This window comes from Pavona decussata, unplaced genomic scaffold (genome assembly GCF_977016875.1).
Source record: "Pavona decussata unplaced genomic scaffold, jaPavDecu1.1 SCAFFOLD_28, whole genome shotgun sequence".
NCBI classification, from domain to species: Eukaryota; Metazoa; Cnidaria; class Anthozoa; order Scleractinia; family Agariciidae; genus Pavona; species Pavona decussata.
In genome coordinates this window covers 2340519-2365123 of record NW_028145451.1, presented here as the reverse complement: position 1 = coordinate 2365123, position 24605 = coordinate 2340519, and the positions used below count along the sequence as shown (strand labels likewise).

Below are 24605 nucleotides of genomic sequence, written 5' to 3'. Positions count from 1 at the left end.
CTAGATGTGTACGGTCTTCGTTGGCGGTAGCCTCCCACGCAGTCGTTTTGAGGGGACTCGGGGAGGAGTTAATACGAGTCCCCTTAAAACGACTGCGTGGGAGGCTAATCGTAGACATCTCGACGGCGCGGGCAGATGGTCTGATTGTTATTCGACTCATCCTTTCAGAATATCAAATTCCATCAATGTAAAGACTGTTGTTCTTGGGTCATAGTAGGTTGATCAGAAATATCACCGCTGTTTGTATTCCATCAATGTAAAGTCAGTAAACTTAACTTCATATGTTCAATCAACAACATCAGATGATCGATAACTTTACTAACATGCGCGCGCGAGGATTCATTACATTTCACTGTCAGTTTTGTCGTCAGCAAACAGCTTCCTGGCGTTGGGACCTGGATGACTGGAGATATCTTTTTGGCATTCACCCAAAGAAACGCAGGTTGCTGTAATAGTACGAACTTTGACCGCAACCGGACTCGTCGTCTATCAAGGACGAAAATGAGCACGGATTCATAAATGCAACCGAAAATATATAGAAACTGCAAAATATGACATCGCGGAAGAAGAAATACAGTTTCTAGTATCGAGCAAACCACTCCAAACCAAGAACGCACATTGCTATTTATAACCATTTTGCGTCATTGTTTATAAATAGCAAGTTTAAAATAGCTATGTACACAGTGATGGCCATAATATGCAAACAACCTTGGTTATTTTCTGGTGCTGTTCTATCCGGATCGGACTGAGAAGGGTGGACTATTGCTCGCATTAATGGGGATGGTTCATTAAATGCCTATTTTGCAGGCATTGGAACGGTAAGTGCTCATTCAAATATATTATAGCCGCAGTGTAGCCGTTAAAGATAATATTATGGCCAGCCCTGCACTAAAGTGAAAGCATGATTTTCTCTACCGGCTCTGATATCTCAGTTCTGTTTATGATATATAGTCTAGGGCCTGCAAATTGAAAACACAGATACCTTGTTCTTCAGCTTTTAGAATTCTCGTCTTCGCTTGTCCAGCTCAATGTAAGTGCCTGTCACGACATTTTATTGACAGTGAGGATGAGATGCAGCTTTGACAAACCTAGGATTTATAAAAACTGCGACTTTTGTGCAACTTTTCAGAACCAAAGGCGTTTTTACGCAAGTCGATTAGTAATTTAATGAACATTATCGCCTGTTGGGGGTTTCAGATACATTTTGATATGAAATATTTACTGATTTCGTTTCGTATCCTTCGCATTGTTGACGCTGGCGTACCGAGGAAAGCGTGACATAACACCTGAACGTTTCATTTTTTTGTTTGCGATCGGTGATCACCTACTAGGAAAGAAATTATTTTTTATAGGGATAAACCCATCAACACATGAGATTTTGTTTCCGAATAACAACTTAGTTTTATTCCAACAGAACTGAAACATAAACAATAAATTTATTTTAAACTTATTTTAAAACTTGTTCTTGCGTGACCACTGCCATTTTTGAAAAAAAAAAAAAAAATTAAAATTCCCTATGTGTTTACTTCCGTCAACGCTTGGATTTTAAATTACCCAAGCTGGATTTTTTATATATTGCACTACATGTATAGAGCTTTCCTAAAGTATAATACTTGCTTCAAATTTCGATGTACCAGGACACGATATTTGTCCGCAAAGTTTCCACAATTTCAAGTGTCAACAAAAATGCTGAAAATAGGAATCTTCGGACTTTGAAAACTGCATGTAAATAAGAATCCTCCAGCAATATTTTCATAAGACCGTATTCTCAGAAGGATCCCTAACTTAATTTCAAAAGCTCGTTTTAATACGCTAAGCCGTCTTCCTTCCCGAGCGATTTGAAAATGCACCAAATCTCGTCAAAATTTAACGCCGGCTGCGCCGCGATCACGGCATTTCACATTATGCCGGAATTCTCGAAAACGAAAAATCTTTGGAAAGTTTTAATGTCATTTTCGTAAATAGTTCTCTAAAGGGATTCTTCTGACAAAATATGAGGAAATCCGAAATTTCAGTTTTGACCGCGAGTTCTCGATATTCTCAGGCAGCCGCTCTTAAACGTGCGACGGAGAAAACGTATCCTTTCCGTGGTACTTTTAATGAAACTCATCCTCGAGTTTACACTTGAGGAAAAGTTTGCTGAGACAGAAACTTTTTAAAGGAATGTCACCCATATAGTTGTAGCTGCCATTTCATGAAGTCGTCCTCTATCTTACAGCTCCTCTGATAAACTTCTAAAGCTAAACTCGAATTTGCGTTTGGCCACTGTACAGAGATTCGAGTGCTGATGTTTCGACAGACAGGAACTTTTCCTTCGAGTTTACACTTGAGGAAAAGTTTACAGGAGACAGGAGAGTTTTGCTCCCGGATTTATTTAGCTGTTTACACACAAGACACGAAAGTTTGTAAGGTATCCTGAAACTTATAACCCGGAGTATGAAGTGATGCATTACAAATAGCAGTGAACTTATTTTGATGCAGCTTCCCACAAATTAAATCAACTTGCATTTATAATCACAAATGGTTTCCTTTAGTAGTACGATTTGCGGACTTTCGTAATTGTAAGACAATCGAAGCGTTCAACTTAAGAAAACAGAGATTCAAGTTTAGATTTACAAGTTTATTAGAAGAGCTGTAAGATGGTGGACGACTTCATAAAATGGAAGCGAAAACTATTTGCGTGACATGTCTTTAATTAATTGACTTTAGACACCTCGTTTCCGAGGTCTCTAATTTCATCTCATATCAGAACTATTTCCTGCTTCCATCGGTTTTCCACAATGATCTGACGCTCTTCACACTATTCACAACCAACGTTACCTCTTCTTTCGGGATCGTTAATGATCCTACGATCTTTTGTATTGGTGAAAACCAAAACAACACATGTGGATTGATTTCGAGGTGTCACTCGCAATTCTTAGCTAGTGATAGTGAAGCGAGGGAAAAGTCGCGTCTACTCCCGGGATACAATTTTCTCGCGCGTTCGCGTACTCCCTTACCACACCATCCCCGAAAGCTTAGGGACTGCTGGCGAAGTCACGACACGGCCGTCGCCCAATTTATTAAGGCATTTCATGAGATTTACAGTTGGCACTTTAATAATCAGCTCACACCTGACCTAGGCATGAGCGAAGTGGCCCTGCGTGGTCTTGATCTGTAATACTTAAGGAGCACTATGTTGAGAAATAGGAGGAAAATTGGAATAAAATATGCATAGCTTCCTTTTCCTTTCAGGTGAGACTTTTTATCAGTTCTGCAACGGCAAACACCTTCGCGATTATACTCGGTTGGTTTTATGTGTTTAATGTTTAATGTTTAAAAAACGAAAAATGGTCTCTAATTTACCGTTACTTATCAACTTTGTTGATAGACCAAACAAAGTTGAACCCTTGTTACCTAAGCTAAAATAGAATTGGTGTTCTTTTGTTTAGTAGTCTAAAATAAATTATGACCGACTGTTTTGAGGTTTCCGTTTCAGAGAGCGGCTTCCATCGAATGTTCTATCTATTGTTAACAGCTGTCACTCGCTAGAGTACTGATAATGAATTTCATGCACTTGAGCTGACTTATACTAAGTCGTACTAATTATTGGCCTATAACAACATCAGGATTGCAGCGGTTAGGATTGTTTCTGCTCTCTACTTATTTCCGGGGTAAGTTAAATTTTCCCCAGTTTGCCGCATTAGAACTGATAAGCTTTAAACGTGCGACGGAAAAAACGTGCACTTTCCGCGGTACTTTTAATGAAACTCATCCTCGAGTTTACACTCGAGGAAAAGTTTGCGGAGACAGCAACGTTTTAAAAGAATGTCAGCCAAATAGTTGTAGCTGCCATTTCATCCACCTTACAGCTCCTCTGATAAACTTCTAAAGCTTAACTCAAATTTGCGTTTGGCCACTGTACAGAGATTCGAGTGCTGACGTTTCGACAGACGGGAACTTTTCCTTCGAGTTTGCACTTGAGGAAAAGTTTACAGGAGACAGGAGAGTTTTGCTCCCGGATTAATTTAGCTGTCTACACGCAAGACATGAAAGTTCGTAAGGCATCCGGAAAGTTATGAATCCGGAGTATGAAGTGATGTATTACAATTGGCAATGAACAAATTAAATCAACTTGCATTTAATATAATCACAAATAGTTTTATTCAGTAGTACGATTTGTAATTGTAAGACGATCGAAGCGGTCAATGTAGAAAAACAGAGATTCAAGTTAAGATTTACAAGTTTATTAGAAGAGCTGTAAGATGGTGGACGACTTCATGAAATGGAAGCAGAGAAATATATCGTTCGAAAAATACTAATCCCGAATCAAACGATTTCAAACATTTTTTCGAGTCCCCCCATTTGAAAAAGTTAGATAACGAAGAAGCTGAAAGTTGCGAAGGCTTACTAACGATAAAGGAATTGCTTCGAAGCGCTTCATAAGTTCCAAAACAACAAGACGCCAGGCTCTGATGGTTTCACAATGGAATTTTACCGATGCTTCTAGAATGCGGTCGCACCGTTTATGGTTGACAGTTTTAATTACGGCTGTGAAAATGGCCTTCTAACGATCTCTCAACGGCTAACAATTATTTCATTGATACCAAAGAAAGACAAAAACTTGCAATATTTAAAAAATTGGAGGCCAGTCTCCCTTCTTAATAACGACTATAAAATCGCCACTAAATCCATTGCGCACAGAATGGAGAAAGTTCTCCCTATAATTATTAATAAAAGCCAAACAGGTTATGTCAAAGGTAGGTATATTGGAGAAAGTATTAGAACGATTTCCGACATTATGTCATTCACAAAAACTCATAACATCCCTGGTCTAGCTGTTTTTCCCGACTTTGAAAAAGCATTTGACTCTCTTGAATGGAATGATCTCCACAGAAATGCTTAGAAGTATTCAACTTTGGCCCACAGTTACGGCAATGGATTAAATTTCTAGTTGCGTTTTAAATAATGGACACGCCACTAGACACTTCAATTTGGAGAGAGGAGTCAGTCAAGGTTGTCCTTTATCAGGCAACTTGTTCGTCATCGGAATTGAAATCCTGGGTAATGCCATAAGGAGTTCAAAAGAAATAAAAGGTATTAAAATTGATGAAAGAAATACGTTGAAGCTCTCTCAGTACGCAGATGACACCACAGCCTTTCTTAAAGACACCGAATCTCTAAGTTACCTATTCAGTCTACTTTCCCAGTTCGAAAGCTGCTCTGGATTAAAAATAAATCAGTCAAAATCAGAATTGTTGTGGTTAGGGTCTCTACGCCATCGAAAAGACACGTTTCAAAGTTTAAGAATGAACGAAGAACCAATCTATGCACTAGGAGTCTACTTCTCCTATGACGAAAAACTCGCGGCCAAAAAGAATTTTTTTGATCGACTAGATTCATTAAGAAAACTCCTGAATATTTGGTCGGCAAGAGATATATCAGTCCACGGCCGAATTCAGATAGTGAAATCTATGGCAATTTCGAAGCTTACTTTTGTCTGTAGTGTGTTGAGTACACCAGCCTGCTTCGCAGCGGAAGTTAACAAACTAATCTTTGACTTTATATGGAATTACAAAATCCCGAAGATTAAAAAAACCACGTTGATAAAAGACAAGAAAAACGGAGGCCTAAATATGATAGACTTTTCTTTGTTTGATGGAGCATTAAAAATATGTTGGGTAAAACGTTTCTGCTCAGAAGCTAATCAACCGTGGAAGATCATTCCTTTACGTCTGCTCTCAAATGTAGGCGGAACACTGCTGTTTTATTGCAATTATAACGTTAAATATTTGACTCTAAATGCAAAACTGCCTGCTTTTTATAATGAAGTAATTCTACATTGGCAAGAAATTAATAACGTGATTCCTAAAACAAAGAAAGACGTACTTGATCATATTATTTGGAACAATAGTTTTATAACAATCAATAACGTGTCCGTGTACCATGAAAGTTGGCACCAAGCTGGTGTCACTAAACTCTTGAGCCTTGTGGGTGAAAAGAAAACAAAACCCGGCTTCTATCTTTTGATGAGTTCTTACAGAAATTTAAGATCAAATGCAACTTTCTGCAGTACTTTGGCCTAACTTCTACAATACTGGAAAAGTGGAAGAATTATTTAAAAGAAGAAAATCAAACTAAAACTAATAAGACTTGCCATTGATAAGATGACTTGCAAAACAATACACGGGGTACCGCCGACGTCAGAGAAAAAGCTAATGGAAATGGGATTCAGTAAGGATGGATGTCAGAAAATTTATTCTTTACCATTTGTTGCCACAAAAGAAATAAAACGTTCAATGTTTCAGTGTAAAGTAATTCACAACATACTTTACACAAGAAATGTTCTCCACAAAATGAATCAAGTCGAGGATCCTTTCTGTCCTTATTGCACAAATGTGGAGCAAACAGTCACCCATTTCCTTCTGGTCCGACTTCACTGGTTGATACCAGTGTATTTCCAAAGAAACTTTAACTCTAGGCAGGAAAGAAATCATGTACGGCATCTTGAATAATTGGTCTTCTTGTTCAGCCCTAAACCATCTTATTCTTATTGGTAAATACCTAATCTATTGTAAAGCAATAAATAGATTCAATTTTCTTTTTGCTGATTTTAAAGCGTTATTACATCAAAAAATTGAAACAGAAAAAGACATAGCATTCAGCTAAAACAAATGCAGCACTTTTTACCAAAAATGGGCTAGATTTTTAAATTGACAACTAATTTCAATGTTAGTGTTTGTATAGTATTTTTTTCTTTGTAGCTTAATAGTTTCAATTCTTTAAATGAGATTCATTGTAACCTTTGGTAGTTAACAGTGTAGCGTATATGACTTGTTTTCTCGCATCACTAATATTGCATGTAATATGTTATACGACAGCTCTGTAATGTGTGTTTGACTGTTAAATAAAGTGATTAAAAAAATTAAATGGAAGCGAAAACTCTTCGCGCGACATGTCTTTAATTAGTTGACGTAACACAACCTGGGAGCGAGGTTGGACTTGAGAGTGTATCCATCGGTTTTTCACAATGCTCTGACACTCTTCACAATATTCACAACCAACGTTACTTCTTCTTTCGGGATCGTTTATGATCCTACGATCTTTTGAATTGGTGAGTGAAAACCAAAAAAACACATGTGGATTGATTTTGAGGCTTCCCTCGTGATTCTTAGCTAGTGCTGGTGAAGCGAGGGAGAGTTGCGTCGCCTCCTAGGATACAATTTCCTCGCGTGCTCGCGTGCTCGTTTGCCTCACTATCCCGAGAGCTAAGGGACTACTGGCGAAGTCGAGACGCGGCCGTCGTCCAATTAATTGAGGCATTTCATGAGATTTACACTTGGTACCTTAATAATCAGCTCACACCTGACCCAGTCATGAACGAAGTGGCCCTGCATGGTCTTGATCTGTTATACTTAAGGAGTACTATTTTGAGAAATAGGTGGATAATTTGGGATAAATTTCACTGCTCTCGTTCAATCGCAATTATGTAGCTTATAGTTGAGTGGTATATCCTTGTAAGACTGTATGTATTAAAGGTCAAATGAATTACTTCTTGGTGTTGTACAAAACAACCAGAACAAATGCTGCATATAATCTGGATTTGTCGGCGATTTGCCTCCCTCAACCGTTACAAATTCATCTTGCCCACATATATGGGGGCTCTTAATATTAAATAGTCGAATAGAGATTAGAAAAAATTTGTTATACTACACTCATTTCGAATCAAATAAAGCTTGTCTTCGCCTGTCTATAGTGTAATTTTCAAAAGCTTTAATATGGGCGTGAATATAACGCTCCGCAACATGAAATAGCCAAATTTTTTACATGACAGCACAGTAACGAAAATAGCCCCTGGTCGGAGGTTATATATAAGCTTAAATTTTAGTTAACTAAAACAGGGTAAAGATTTTCAAACAATATTCGAGACACTTCAGCCAAGATATCGTTCCTAACTGATTGCGTCGACGACAAATACCAACAAATAATCATTAGCCGTATTCACATTAGAGAACGGGAAACTCGTGAGACGGGTAACCCGTCTGACGAGTTTCCCGTCCTAGTGTGAATTCGCGATGAAAAAGTTATCTGACTTACCGACGTGAATTCACATTTGGACGAGTTTTTAGGACGAGTTAAGATGCCGAGGAACTTGTGTGAGATATGCGTGGTTACCTAGCCAGCAGAAAACAGAACGCGCCTGGCTGTTTCTAGTATTTCCAAAGTATGCAGGCCTATATTTCAAACTGTCTCTTGGGCTCAAAGTTGGTCAGTAGTAAAACTATAGTCTTCCGATGCAACAGTTATGCCTTCGGCTACTAGCATATCCTCGCACTCTTCTCTTACGTTGTTGAAAAAGAATTCATTTGCCGTTTTCTTGAGGGCCATTGTTTCCAGAACGAGAGCAAAGGCTTATCTCGGCTTTCAGTTTATGACAACACAGCGGCAAAGATGATGTCTGTTTGTCAATCCAGGGTTTGTTTTTCTGCGTTTTAGAACGCTTCACCTTCTTCTTCGGTGCCATTTTGTTTTCCCAAAGTGCTCTGCTTTCGTTCTAGTTCCAGTCTAATTGGCGCATTTCCTCCTAAAATTCGTCCTGGGAATCCGTCTAAGAGTGAAATCGTGATGCATTTTGACGAGTTTCTCGTCTAGTCGGGAAACTCGTCTTTAAAAAGTCGTCGACTCAGACGGATAAGTGGACGGGTAAATTTGGACGAGTTTCTCGTCTAAAACCCGTCCCGACCCGATTTCACACTAGGACGGGAAACTCGTCTCAGACGAGAACCCCGTCCAAGGCAGACAGGATATCTGTTCCATTTCAACAAAGTTATCTTGAATAAATTCTGTTCCAGTAAGATCAACTTGCAGATAACTCCGCGGTGCGAATGGATTACAAGTTTGCAAGGCTGTCAAACTCTTATCCATTTTAGACAATGTTAAGAACGATTTTAAACGGCCAGTATTGATAATTAGAGGAGTTTTTCCGAAAATGGTCAGGTCCATCGAAACCTCGACGCGACCCTCGACGCAAGTGTCCTACAGCTTTGTCAAACGCTGCAACATATCGCAAAGGTTTTCGCGCCTTTTCCGTTTAGTAGTGTTCTACACTTGTTATCTTTTTTGTGTTGTCTCACTGCCAAAAAAAAAAAAAAAACAATGGAAATTTGGTTGCATTTCGATTCTATGGCAGTTTTTGCTTCGCCCAATTTCCGATGTCTTTGATACTCTATTTCATTTCCTGTTTTGAAACCTCTGATTCAAAGACACTTCCGGTAAAATGTATTAGCCAATCAGATTTCGATTTGCTGGATTTTGAAAAACTAGCAGAGTTGAAAATAATTACTAGTTTTGACTGAGGAAGAATCAATGTATTAAATTATACAAAAGAGAGATTCACATCTATGTAAATGTCTGTGCAGCGAGAAGCTGAAAAGTGTAAAATTTCGAGTTCTCTGTTGGTGAAATCCGAGCTTCGGGTAGCGTGAGCGCTTTTCATGATTTTCTGCCGTTCTTTGGAATATTTCAAAAAACTAACCTTATATCCTTTACTTACTTACCCAGGCCTTCAAACTGACAAAGTATGAGCGAAATCGATTTTTTGGCCATGGCCACATTTTTTTAACTTTCTTCAATTTTTACTGACATTCACTCTTAAATTCAATTAGTGGAAAAAAACACGAGAATCTTTTCACGGCGCATGAGAATAATCTTATTCAATCTGTAGAGCATAATTTGACATTCATTTTAGTGTAAAAATAGAGATTTTTTGTTAAATCTGAGCAAAGTTATAAGTTTTTTCGTTTTTCCACAAAGTGCGGATGTCTTTTAAAATTTAAAAATAATTGAAGTTAAAATAATTTTAAAAATTGAAAAATTCAATTAGTGAAATGTCGGTATGAACTTTGAATAAAAAAAACACGTAAAAATTTTTAAATGGGCGCATCAGGATAACCTTAATCAATGTGTAGAGAATAAGTTTAAAATCATTTAAGGACAAGAATGGTTATTTCTCGTTACAAGCTCGGGCAAAGATATCATTTATTTTAGCTTTCAAGGTAGTGTAGACACTACACTAAATAATTAAAATTAAAATTCATAAATTAATTTTAATTAATTGAAATTTCAATAAGTGATGTGTCATCTGCATTCACGAGTTGGCTCATAGGAGCCTTTGATCGGGTCTAAAACAGATCTTTTCGATTTACGGTGTAAGTAATTTTGTTGAGTGTAAATGTAAATGAGATAATTGCATTTTTCTAATTAACGCTATGTTTTTATTAGTTATATTTGCACGCTATGCAGAGCTTCCTTTAGCCTGTTCCAGGCTCCTAGAGAGACGCCAGGCTCCTAGAGAGACGCGCGAAGGAAAGGGCGAGGGGACGAAAACGACTAGGAGCCTGGAACAGGCTAAGCTTCCTTTTTCCTTTGAGGTGAGACTTTTTATCAGTTCTGTAACGACATACTCCTTCACGATTATACTTGGTTTGTTTTATTACATTGTAAGGGTCATAATGTTTGACTGATGTTTTAGTTTGACAGGGCCGGAGTATTAACCAAAGCTTTGGCATGGATTCCTCCATACTGTACGTTCTAACTGTTATCCTGATGAAAACTGCCATGGGTCATGCCGGTAAGTAAATACTTGGCCTTTTTGTCTTAATACCCATTTTAACAAGCGCAATGTATTCATGCGACAACACGAACCCTTTTACCCTTAACACTACGAAGAGCATCTGTATGGCCGCCTTATTGCTCTGATGCTCATTACCTCTCATGATGTGGCACTATCACATTGCGCGGTGTTATGTCCAGCGATTGAACAGCTTGCAACAATTTTGCTCGACTATGTATTAAATGGTGCCTTTGAATAGGAAGCTTGAAAAAATTTATATTAAACGCCGCAATATGGAACAGAGAACCGAAACCTAGCAATATAGCAATAAGCATAAAATTTTAAACATCATTAAAAAAAATTACAAGTGAGAACTGCATTTTAACTTTCGAACTTAACTAGGAAAAGGAAGGCTTGCGCGAGGGGAAAAACCGGTTTTCGGTGAATCGTTAATTGCTGAGCGGAGGGTCACGGTAAACTGCAGGTTGCAGGTTGCGTGTTGCGGATTGCGAGTTGCAGGTTGCAGGCTAAAAATTAAAATATAGAAAAAATATAATAATATAAAACTCGCATAAATATACTCGCATAATAAAATGTTTTAATCCGGTTTATTTGGATGAATCTATTAGCTAAATACGTTATTTGAAAGCTAATAGAACGTATAGATAAGTGAAATGATTTGGAAGACTCGATGAGATAAATGCCGAAAATGTTGCCGTGTTTCATTGTTTATTTAGGCGCAGCTTCATGGTTTTGCTATTTTGGTGTTGAAAAAAAAATTAGGCTAAATATCAGGTCAAATCATTTGTGGATTGGTCCTTTAAAACCCAGCCCAAACTTTCGAATATGACTATTTACTTGCTATCGTCCTATAATGATGACGCGCTCACGGCAAATTTACTTACTTCCCCCGTACTATCGACGGGGGAGAATTGGTGCAGCTAAAAGACATGCTCCTGGGGTTTAGCTGTTAACAAAAAGTGTAATATATAAGCTTAAAAAACAAGCTCACTGTATATCACGTTCGACCACACATTAGCAAGTCTATCCTAAAGGTTACGCCCTCAGACAATATGGCGCCAGTCTCTGTCCAGGTGATTTTTTTTTTTTGTTTAATTTATTTCTTTCTTTCTTTTTTTTTTTTTAACCTGCAACCCGCAACATGTAACCTGCAACCAGCAGATTACACCCTCCGAATTGAAGTTTGATCGGCGTTCGTGCAAAGGTGCTGCTAGATCCTAAAGATTTAACACCGCAAATTAAAACTTTAATGACTGAAGTGTCTTTTGTTAAAATGTCAGCGTATTTGAGTACTACCGGTCAGCTTGTTTCCTCACTAAGTTTGGATTATTTTAAACTGTTGCGTAATTAAGAAAAGCGTGTCTACTTAATCCGAGCTCATTTCGCTCACAAACGAGCAGAGATGAAAGTAATTGCTATGTTTTGACTGACGAAGAATCAATGTAGTCAATGATGCCTAGGAACTGGATTCGCAACTATGTAAACGTCTGTGTAGCGAGAAGCAGAAAAGTGTAATGTTTCGAGATCTCGCGAGTTGAAATCTGAGCTTCCCGTAGGGTGACCGTTTTTCGTGGGTTTACCTAGGCCCTCTCTCCTCCGCAGAGGTTCGATGGGGCGTTATTTGTATCCGCTGAACGAAGTGAGTGCAGGCGCAAAAGCTGAGAGGCCAGAAGCATGTCGTTTCCTTGTACATCCTTGTCGTTTTCTTGTACATTGATATATTTCTCGGTCATCTCTAAATTTGACAGCTTCATTCTTGGCGGAAGTCAGCATTTACTTTGTCTCTACAGTTTGCGGTCGTTAATTTTAAGGTGAGATTTCACAATTTCTAGAAAAAAGCAAAATCGTTTGTATTCGAAGCCCCCCTTGAAACCCGTGGAGAGTGGACTTAGTACATTTCGCTTCGTGAAAGTCAACAATAGTCACGAACAATTAATTGCTTTTTCTGGGTTCGAAAGGCCTTTTGGCTTTTTATAACCTTATTTTAAAGACAGTTGTTTCATCACAGTACATAACAAGCTTCCCGTGAGAACTAAATGCTAATTAAATCACCGAAAGATCATCAGTATAACTTCTTCTGATTAAACTTGTTTACAAGATAAAAATATCAAGTTTGGTCGTTTCGGAGTATAGAAAAAAAATACGCTTTAATTAAAACATTAAGCTTACTTGCTCTAGTCTCTTTAAAGACCGAATCGACAGTTTTTGTTTGGTCTCAGCTGGCAGACGTTTCCTCAATAAATCATTTCTTTGCATGCACTCTTTTATCTTCACACGATCGCCGCTCGTGTAACTTGAATTTCATTCTTGTAGTGATGATTCAAGGCATCACAGCAAAATAAAAGCGTTTTCTAAACAGTCATCATGAGATAAACAAACTTTCCCCGATTTCTAAGCATGTAGGTAAGTTTTCGTAAGTAAATCTCCCACATCGCGCAACATGACAATTTCACAAACACCCGCCATTTTCATGACATAAGTACGCACACCACCCTAGTTACAAAATGACTCCCCCGGATCGCAGCCATATTGGGCGTGGTTTCTGGCAGAGGCTCCCGCCGTCGCCTTCCACGGAATTTTACGCCTGCACTCCCTTTTCTCAGCGGAGCCTCTGCGGAGGAGAGAGACCTAGGCCTTCAAACTGACAAAGTATGAGCGAAATAAATTTTTTTCACCTTGGCCACGATTTCTTTGATTTTTACTGACAATCATTCTTAATTCTTGTTATAAAACTTAGCCCTAAATATCTGCCAAAAATCTAAGATAAACCTTAAAGGCGCTCTTTAAGTTGCATTAAATAGCCCATTTTGAATTCTTATAGGGATTTTCGCTGTACACTCGTTCCCAGAATCCCGTTCCCCGCTTCCCGTTCCTGGTTTTAGTAACATCAAACCACAAGCCCAACCAAAGATTTTTTTCGCCGTTAATGCTTGATTTCCGCTATTAAAACTATCGAGCATCCCCTAGAAGTTCCTCTATAGATTCACCGTTTCCAAGAGGTGTGTTTCCCTTCCGAAAACCATAATTCGCTAATTTCGACCAGCGCCAGAGTGAGATTTCCGTAGCAGCTACAATACGATTACTCATTCACTGCGTATGCCTGAAAGTAGCTTAACAACACGAACTAACCGACCAACCAACCAAGTGAAAACCCCACCATGGACTTTACTTTTCACAGTCTAATGTCTTTCTCATGTTCTACTCATTTTAATGATAATTCGTTTACTTTTTTAATCTTAGACGACTTTGATGAGCTGTCAGCAACAGACATGATTGTCAAGATCAACCAAGGTATGATTCACTGTCAATATCACTGAAACTGCTGAATAAGCTGTGATGAGTTTCCTTAATAGTTAAGCGATATTCTGCAGGTGAGCCACGCGGTCATATAACACCAAAACACCATCTTTTCTAGCCACTCCTCTATCCCCTGACTGGTGGAAAAACATCGATATTCCCTTCCTCCTCTTCCTCGGCGCCGCCCATCGGATTAGCATTTATCCGACGCCATAGAGAATACAGCCAATCAGAAACCTAGAAACCCGTTGCATATTATGCGGTATGCAACGGGTAGTAATCCGCGAAAAAATCCTGGCGTTCCTCGAGGACTACAAATTTTTCCCATCGAAAAATCGATTGAAGAGCCTGCGACAGGTCAAATTTTTCAAAATTATGTACTTTCAAGGAACGTTGCCAATCTGTTGAATATTAAAGTGTTAAAGAGTGACATTTTGTGTTAATTCAATGAGTGGCATGGGATAAATTAGTTATGCAATGCTTTCTCGTGGTATACCATGAAATATCCCACTCGTGACTTGCATGATTTTTCTTCTCGCCTAAATGCTCGTGTGGCTAAGATAAATCAAGTCACTCGTGGGATATATTATGGTATACCACGCGAAAGCATTGCATAACCAGTGTGTACTCTAATGACAATAATAGGTTCCACTTTTTGACTGACCCCACTTATGCTGAACAAGATCTGTTTATTTTTTTTATTATTTACATGAACAATTTATGAGCCTTAACTAGGTTTTCAATTAATCAGCGTCAGTCATAGTGGTCGCCAAAAGATCCTACCAAATGTTTAGCAAAACTCGTGTGACACCGTGCAGAACAGGAAAAAAGTATAAAATAGGTTTAGAAGCTCACAATCAACCTTCTCTTTGACAATGACACCGCCACATCACTGAAGCACACATTATATGATTTTTAATCCTTTCACAGAAGTCAGTTAGTGAACTATCCGTAACATAAAGAGTCTGTAGTTTGGAGATATTAACAGAAAACGATGATCGAGTGAAATGGGAACTGTTGGAATTGCCTGATTGCACTATTCACTCCTTGTGGGTCATAGTTCTCCTTGAAAACTGATCGCTTTTCCAGACGTTATGCCGCGGACAAATGTTTGTGCATATTTACAACGAATTAAATGTTGCTGTTTTGTTTCTTACTCAAAAGCTGCACATGTTGACGACAGTTTGTTCGAGGGTGATATTAAAATCGCATCTGACAAAGACGAGCCGCGTGCCCGAGAGAAAAGAGCAGCGAGAAGAGACAGGCGCTATATTTGGACGGGGAAGACCATTCCGTACGAGATCTCCTATAATCTTAGTAAGTCAGTGGTAGTGTCAACATTTTTGGGGGTGAAGTTTTGAATTACCTTATCAGTATAGCAAACAGATACGTTAACCTCTTATTATTTTTCAAGCTTAGATTTCATAAACAATATTAAATATTACAGCACTGCGAGTAAGAAACATAATTTACTTCTTTATAGTGCAAGACGGGTACGAACCAAACATCAAAGCAGCAATTCAAGAGATTCATGCTCATACCTGCTTAAGATGGAAACCTCGTGAAAATGAAACCCGATGGATATCCTTTCAGAAACTAAATGGGTAAGAATAACTTGTCGTTTCCTCTTATGGTGGGAGGGGGTAGGGAAGTACTCAGTGCCGACGCTTTATAAGAGAAGGATGCACTTCTACACTTATACCCTTTCCTGTGCCTACGAAAAATGGCATTCCTTACTTACATATACGTCAAAGAGAAGGGAAACAAACAAAATCCTTTCAATTTATTTTTTAATTACTAGCCCTCTCCGTGGTAATGACAAGCTTTTCAACCCTTTATTTAGGACACATCTAACTTAGACAAACGATAACTCACGAAAAAATCGAAAGGAATGTGCTGACGTGCCACAGATCCTGTGGTTGCTATATATAGCAATCACGAGATGAAAAAATCCCTTGTACCAAACTGTCTACTACATAACCCGATGTTTCTCCGAAATAACGAACATCTGTTGAGCTTCAACGAAACCACACGAAAGCTTACGGAAATCACTACAGGAATGTGCCGACCTGGTGCTAAGTCTTGTGGCTGTCATGGCAATGGCCGGTTTTTATACTATAGGAACCATTATCCGTCTAGACGAAACTTGGGAAAATATTTGTTGTTTGTCTGGTTATGCGTCTGTAGTAAAAAGACGGGTACAAGACGCATTATGCATCTAGACAAACTATATTCCATTGTACGTCTTGAACGACTCACAACGGAGGATAGCTCGTCCAGACGGATAATGCGTCTTGTGCCCGTCTTTATACTAGACACACATAACCAGACGAACAACGAATGATTGCTCAAGTTCGTCCAGACGGATAATGCGTCCTCTAGTATAAAAACGTCCGATCACGATAGAGAGTTGCTAAGGCGAGGTTCCTTTTTACTTCCTGTTTCTTTCTTATCGCTGCAGCTGCTGGTCGTCTGTAGGAATGTCTTACTTCCAGGAAGAAGGACCACAGGACATCTCCTTGGGAGTAGGCTGTAATCGTGTAGGAATTATCATACACGAAATGCTGCATGCCTCAGGATTCTGGCACGAGCAGTCACGCTATGATCGTGACAAGTACGTGAAGATTTTATGGGAGAACATTAAACCTGGTAATTAACCGTCCTTGTTTAATCGATATTTCAGATGACGTGGAGTGGCCTAGGTGACACTGAGTAATCGCTGCACTAACTATCTATGGCACATTTGTACACTCACCCCTCTGGTCCACACCTGGCTAGAAAGATTTCGAAGAAGTTCCTTCCCGGCCATGCTATCCTCCCTAAACGATCCATAGTGGCATGTTGGTCTTTTCCATTAGTCGCTCCTATTAATTTGTAGAATACATATTTTGATAACATACTTTTTCTTTGATATTGATTTTGAACTATATAAAGCATTTGGTAGTAGAATTTGTAATGGCCACCTTCGTTTCAACATTGTAGATCAGTGTTTCCTAGATTTCACAGATATCGTCAACTCACTCCATGTAAAAACATCGTAGTTCACCTATAATGCGATGATGTTTTAATATGAAAACCACGTTTATCATGCAATATCCCAATTAATCACTAGAAAATGTTGTTTATCAGGTAAACAGAGGAATTTTAGAAAATATCCACTTCAAGTGGCCGACACTTTAAATAACAGTTATGACTTGGCCAGCATAATGCATTATGGAAGAACCTCCTTTTCCAGAAATAGCCAACCTACTATTCAAGTCATTGGTGACCCCAGCAAACCAATTGGGCAGCGTAACGGCCTCAGTCAAATAGACATTGCCCAGCTGAATGCTCTGTACGACTGCTCAGGTGATATTTGGTAGCTTTTGTAGCTTTTGGTTTTCAATATTTTATTATTACTGAAGTGTTCAAAGTAATTCATGTTTGGTTTGTTTATGGTTATTGTGTGCTCTGTGGCAGGTAAAAAATTGTACTAGTTCTAATTAATTCGTTTTTTACTTCTTATACTGATTCTTGGTGTTATCAGCGTTTGTTGTCACCTGTCATCTTTTTCAAGGGCTCGCTAAATACTGCTAATCTATCTGAAATGGACCATAAAAAGTTTCACAATGATCCTAACTCGTTACAGGAAACCTAACCTCTGCACTGACCCAACTTAACTAAAACCCTTATGTTAACCAAGGAAACCAAAGTCGCGAAACTGGACAGAAGGAGTATTTCAATAACTGGATCATTGTATATTGCAATTCCAAAGTTTTGATTGGTTAAACGGCCCGGTGGTATATGGACCAATGTAGTCAATGTACCATGCCCAAGAATTGAAAGAGTGGGCATTAATTGAAATAGTCTTCTGGTCATCCTTGCAAAATGAAGTCAGCTGCAACTAGTAACATTTCTTGGTTGTTTTTAGCAGAACTTGATTACTCCACTCGTGTTTGGTGGATATGGGATGATTATAACCAACGAGGGGCCATGCGCCTCGTTGGCTATCCATCATCCTTTATCCAACAAACGTGAGCGCATGGACTTGATTGTTTAATACTCTAAGATGTACTCTCTTTCTCAGGTTCTAATAGTGGTTGGAGTTCATGGAGTGCCTTTGGTCCATGCGACAGTCGATGCACGCGCTTTCGCCAGCGATTCTGCGCCTCCAATGATACTAACAACTGCCCTGGTGCGGATATCTATGGCGTTGAGACTCAGAGAGAAAACTGCAATGATCAGAAGTGCGATGGTAATTACATTCTATTTAACCCCAAAGCAAATTCTATATTTTTCAAGGAATCATTCAAAGTACGCTTGACTAGTAATTCAAATATAATTACTGTGGTTTTGTTCATGTGTTTCATGTCTTTTCTTCTTTTCTTTTGCTATTTTTACACGGCTTATCGGAGCCGTAAATCTTTATTTTAAACTACATGACGTTGTATCTAAACAAAGAAGAAGAAGGTAATGATGATGATGGGTAAATCACTTTTCTCATGGCTATTATCAACTACACAGTTGATACAGGCCTGAGGGTCTGTATGGAGATAACTGCTAGCTGACAATGGGCCAAAATTTGAACTTTTAGCTCAGTGAGAAATTACTGGTTGTTTGTAATTTTCAGCTGAGGTACATAAAGAAAGCTTTTAGCTGCCGATGTACAAACTATTAGCTGACACAAAAAAACTTCGTATTTGGAGCAACTTTTTACTTTGTTGGCAATGTAACTCAAAACCAAAAGGCGGTAACCAGATACTTCTTTTTTAGAATAGCAACTTTTCGAGCAACTTTTCACCAACTGGTTGAGAAGTTAAGAACAAATTGTGAACGGTCTTAGAGAACCCTGATTCAAGACAGCAAGTTTGGTAATCTTATAAAGCGAGAACAATTAAAAGCTGGTGCGCTATGCATCTTATGACAACACCACGTACAGATGTACACACGTAACAACACGTTTCAATTTCAGGACCTTATGATTGTGAGTTTGAGACAGCTGCATTGTGCAATTTTACCTTGTGTAATAAAACTTCCAACCTGTGGAGACGCCGCAGTGGCTACACCCAAAGTTCAGGCACAGGACCAATGGGAGACCACACTACCGGCTATGGTGAGCAAAAAACATCTTGCACTGATCTACCACTTTTCCAAGCACAGTAGACCTGCACCATGCAAAAGCTCTTTTTTCACTTCACCATAACAAACAGCAGCTGTATTGGCCTTTAGGGTTCGGATCGTTGTTCTGTTGTTCGTTCTTTTGTTCTTTCGATCGAGACATTGCAAATGGTGCAGGTCGTTTCCCTCCCCCTCCCAAGGAATCCATATCCATATGAGACTTCCTCTTACACGACAGACCATAACTTTATTGAGCCATATTACAATTCTTGTCATTATTTTATATATGGAGATCCTTGATGCGGGAGTTACCATAAAAGAAAAATGTTATACAACAGCTATGCTGCGCTCCTTTTAATTGGTCGACGAGCATAAGTAATAACGAATGTTTCCTTTTAGGGCTTTCCCCGGCCCCAGAAGACGAAAAAAAAAAACCCTGCCTAAAAAAGCCCTGTCTAAAAAGTCCCTGTCTAGATAGGGTTATGACCTTGTTTCTTATTGTCAATGTTATTGTTATTGTTGTTGTTTCCTCTTTCAGGTTATTACCTATATTTCGAGGCTTCTTCGCCTGCACAGCCAAAGCAAATATCCTGTTTCTTCAGTGAAGACTTCCCAGGAGGCTTGTGTCAAACCCTCACGTTCTGGTATCACATGTACGGATCAGGGATGGGAGAATTTAAGGTACTGTTAAAGGACACGGCGGGTACAGAAACTACTGTCTGGCAAAAGAGTGGCGATCAGGGAGACAAATGGATCCAAGCCAGTATTGAAATACAAAGAGATTCAATGTATAAGGTATCGTGAAATTTAATCGTTGTCGAACTGTGATGGTACTAAAGCGGTTGAATGAAGTGAGGAGATTCACCTAATAAAAACGTTAGGTCAAAATATTTTTTTAAATTTAATTTAGTCCAAATTGCCAGTTAGAACGAAAATTACCCAGGGATAAGACCAAATAAGAATTAAATTATAAGATACATTCAGAGATTTCGAAAAGCTACATTCTATTTGGGACAAATTTTCCCTATTTATTAGTTAAAAATGTTGCCCCTTCAATTTGGCATCTACGTTTTCTTGCCTACTCCGTTTGTTTACGATCCGTTTTTGAAGCCTAACATTTGTTGTAATCGTCGGTTGTTTTGTCAATGACTGAAACTTACATTTTATCTTAATTAGATGCACACAACAATCATCTATTCTTATACTGTACGCCGAGATACAGTTACAGCAATTAATTTTGGTCGCTTTCTTACCAGTGAGTGTTTCTACTCCAAGGATGTGATCGTTTTTTTAAGCGCTCGACCGTGTTGAAAAAAGTTTGTCCTATGTTATGCCTGAATAGAAAAAATTGAAAAGACACAAGACCACTTCACTGCGAGTGTAATTTGACTTTGTTTAAGAGAATTTAAAAACAACGCAAAAAGCATTTCCCCATTCTTTTGTAATCTTTTTTCACTTCTATTTTACTTTGAAATTATTAGGTCTACTTTGTAGGGATTCGTGGAGATTCGTTCCGGAGTGATATTGTTATCGACGATCTATCATTTAAGCCATGTTCTACGCATCCAACAACGTCACTACTGACATCCACAGGTAACATCGTTTTTATTCCAAAAACTTTTACTTTTTTAATACATTTTACCTAGATAACACTCTTTCGTCTAAGAGTCTTTATAAGAACCTTGAATCTGAGACTGGCCAGAGTTTAGTGAACTGTATCTACATATCCAGCCTTCCATTAAAGCTATCACCCAGAAAAATCAATCGTTTGTAAATGAAGCTTTGTTTGTAAAAAGAAAAGGAGAAAAAAAAAAGAAAAATATTTGGTTTGAGTGGTGAGTTAATGCGCTCCAAAGTTTTTTCACGTGAGTCACGTGATACCAATCGCACCCAAAGCAGCCCTTCACACGCGGCTTGTCATTAAGGCCCCATCCCACTAATGCGTTTTCGTTTGAAAACGCGTACTTTTTGATACGTTTTCGCCTATCATCCACACTAGAACGCCCGAAAACGCTGATGAAAACAGAGAAGTTTGAAAATAGTTTCCAAAGTGGAGACATTTGAAACGCATCGTTTTGAAAACGCTCCTTTTCTAGTCTGGACAGGTGAAAACAAAGACTATTGAAAACGGGTGACATAAAACACGTCACATACCATCGGTTCCAGTCCAAATCCGAGCATCTATCTAAGATAGAGGATGGTTAACACATGCGCAATCCCAGGTCCCAGTCATTTTTATCATTCTCGAGCGTTTTAGTGTATATAGCAGAAAATGATGCAAAAACGCTAGATGGATGAAAATATTTTGCTTCGTTTTCGCCGCGATGAAAACGGATACTTTTGAAAACGCATTAGTGGGGATGGGGCCTAAGTTAAAGTAGAAGACCATGGAGCCTCTACCTGTATTAATTTGAGTCAACCCTTCCCAAGTAGATTTCGTTTAACAACTGCTTTTTTAGCAAAAATGTATGACTTCTGACAATTTAGTTGTCACTGATCTTCTTGGATTGGGTTTTTAAACTGTGGCCCAAAGATCCCTATAAAGAGTGAAAGAAGGAAAAAAAGAAGAAACGATCGTTTCCCTCTTTTCATCTCATCCAAGGCAAAAGAAATTCAAAAATGTATTCAGTATTTTAGGAATAGTTTATCTCCTAGAAAGCAAAAGAGATTGGTTTTACAACCGTGAATGGCTAGAGGAGTAAGAAATGGACAAGGCCGGCCAATCAATTGAGTGTTAATTGCTGTAAGTGCAAGCTGCTGCAAAACTCGGTTTCAAAAACCCAAAGATGAAGAGAAAGGTGATAGCAAAAACCAATGCTGGCCGGCCTTGTGCTAATTTGTATAATCAGAGAAACTTTTGAGTCTTCCCTGTCCATTTCTTGAAGCCTGGTGCAACCTCGTCCCCAGGCTCCTCGCGAAATTCAAAATGGCGGGCAGCCATGGTACTCCAAGCATCGTGGAATATTTTTCACGTAACAAACTTGTTTTCGTCTTCGCTACAGATTTTTTGGATCAAATATTTAATCCCATGCGCTATAATGTATATTAATGTGATTTACATATAATAAAATTTATTCATCTAACCAAATTCTTATCTTTCCAGCTTTACCCTCAGTTAGCCAGAGTAGTACCTCTGTGGGTATCTCAGCTCCGTCCAACATCTTGAGCGCTTCAGAATCTACAAGTGTACCTGTCCCAAGCATCTCCGCGCCCCTTAACAAGAGTGCTTCAGGTTCCACCAGTATTCCTCTAGACATCACAACCTCCTTCAGCAAGAGTGCTTCAGTGTCCACCAGTATTCCTCCAGACATCACGACCTCCTTCAGCAAGAGTGCTTCAGTGTTCACCAGTATTCCTCCAGACATCACGACCTCTTTCAGCAAGAGCGCGTCAGTGTCCACCAGTATTCCTCCAGACATCACGACCTCCTTCAGCAAGAGTGCTTCAGTGTCCACCAGTATTCCTCCAGACATCACGACCTCCTTCAACAAGAGTGCTTCAGTGTCCACCAGTATTCCTCCAGACATGACGACCTCCTTCAGCAAGAGTGCTTCAGTGTCCACCAGTATTCCTCCAGACATCACGACCTCTTTCAGCAAGAGTGCTTCAGTGTCCACCAGTATTCCTCCAGACATCACGACCTCCTTCAGCAAGAGTGCTTCAGTGTCCACCAGTATTCCTCCAGAAATCACGACCTCTTTCAGCAAGAGTGCTTTAGTGTCCACCAGTATTCCTCCAGACATCACGACCTCCTTTAGCAAGAGTGCTTCAGTGTCCACTAGTATTCATCCAGACATCACGACTTCTTTGAGCAATAGTGCTTCAGTGTCCACTAGTATTCCTCCTGACATCACAACCTCTTTCAGCAAGAGTGCTTTAGTGTCCACCAGTATTCCTCCAGACATCACAACCTCCTTCAGCAAGAGTGCTTCAGTGTCCACCAGTATTCCTCCAGACATCACAACCTCTTTCAGCAAGAGTGCTTCAGTGTCCACTAGTATTCCTCCAGACATCACGACCTCTTTCAGCAAGAGTGCTTCAGTGTCCACTAGTATTCCTCCAGACATTACGACCTCTTTCAGCAAGAGTGCTTCAGTGTCCACTAGTATTCCTCCAGACATCACGACCTCCTTCAGCAAGAGTGCTTCAGTGTCCACTAGTATTCATCCAGACATCATGACCTCTTTCAGCAAGAGTGCTTCAGTGTCCACTAGTATTCCTCCAGACATGACGACCTCCTTCAGCAAGAATGCTTCAGTGTCCACCAGTATTCCTCCAGACATTACGACCTCTTTCAGCAAGAGTGCTTCAGTGTCCACTAGTATTCCTCCAGACATTACGACTTCTTTCAGCAAGAGTGCTTCAGTGTCCACCAGTATTCCCCCAGACATCACGACCTCTTTCAGCAAGAGTGCTTCAGTGTCCACTAGTATTCCTCCAGACATCACGACCTCTTTCAGCAAGAATGCTTCAGTGTCCACCAGTATTCCTCCAGACATCACGACCTCTTTCAGCAAGAATGCTTCAGTGTCCACCAGTATTCCTTCAGACATCACGACCTCTTTTAGCAAGAGCGCTTCATTGTCCACCAGTATTCCTCCAGACATCACGACCTCCTTCAGCAAGGGTGCTTCAATTTCCACTAGTAATCTTCCAGACATCACGACCTCCATCAGCAAGAGTGCTTCATTTTCCACCAGTATTCCTTCAGACACAACGACCTCCCTCAGGAAGAGTGCTTTAGTTTCCACCAGTATTTCTCTAGGCATCTGGACGTCTATCAGCAAGGATTCTTCAGTTGCCACAAGTGTGTCCTTAAGTGTCTGGACGCCCCTCAACACAAGCACTCCAGTTTCTGCAGGTGTTTCTCCAAGAAACTTGACTTCCTTGGTAACGAGCACTTCGCCTTGCACCAGTGGCTTTGCTAGTACTTTGACGTCCCTTAGCATAATGTTAATTACCTTTGTATTTCATTATTAATGCACATGAAGCTTCTAACATCAATTTTTGGTCTTGGCAGCATATAGGACTTGTTAGTTTTGAAACGCCTATCGTTTATCAATTTTACTTAAAACTTCCTACTACTTGTTATCAGTTATTATTCAAACCAAGTACGTGATTTCAAAGTCAAGGCTTTCATAAAATCGTGATTTTGACATGTATGTAATAGTTCTAGAATTATGCCGCTAGGAAGTTGTCTTAATTGTGGGCGCCACGTTTCTCACAACGCCCTAGTTTTTTCACGTAGCGTTAGCAATAAAGGACGACGGGCAACTCGTTTAGTCAGAGATTGTTAGTGAAGTTACACCGCTACCGTGCTACGATCAGAGGATGCAAGTTACCGCTATTTCAAGTGTTTCGCTGTCTCTCTGCTTTGGTACGAGTCGTCAACCAAAGTACGTAAGTTTTAATTGTTGAAGTTATTTGCTAACTCGCAAATTTTTTAGTCTTTTCTTTATCAAGAAAAGGTTTCATTTAGTTTATCTAGTTTTGTTGAAATCGCTTTTACGAGGTCTATTATCGCTGAAGCTTATTGTCAAATACTTTATTAGTCTGATTGTCATATGATTACCAAATTGTTATCCTTTCACGCCATATT

General features: G+C 39.4%; 1 protein-coding gene across 1 annotated transcript; it reads left to right on the top strand.

Annotated features, from left to right (window-relative positions):
* Positions 1-617: 617 nt before the first annotated feature.
* LOC146485085 (uncharacterized) lies at positions 618-23166 on the top strand. The gene is made up of 13 exons (XM_085103724.1): positions 618-818; positions 10511-10609; positions 13853-13903; positions 15074-15226; positions 15393-15513; positions 16371-16558; positions 17039-17257; positions 17976-18143; positions 18861-19001; positions 19545-19801; positions 20488-20599; positions 22110-23101; positions 23143-23166. Exons 2-13 carry the CDS (start codon positions 10546-10548, stop codon positions 23164-23166), a joined length of 2490 nt encoding a protein of 829 aa, XP_084959850.1. The 5' UTR covers positions 618-818; positions 10511-10545.
* The last annotated feature ends 1439 nt before the right edge of the window (positions 23167-24605 follow it).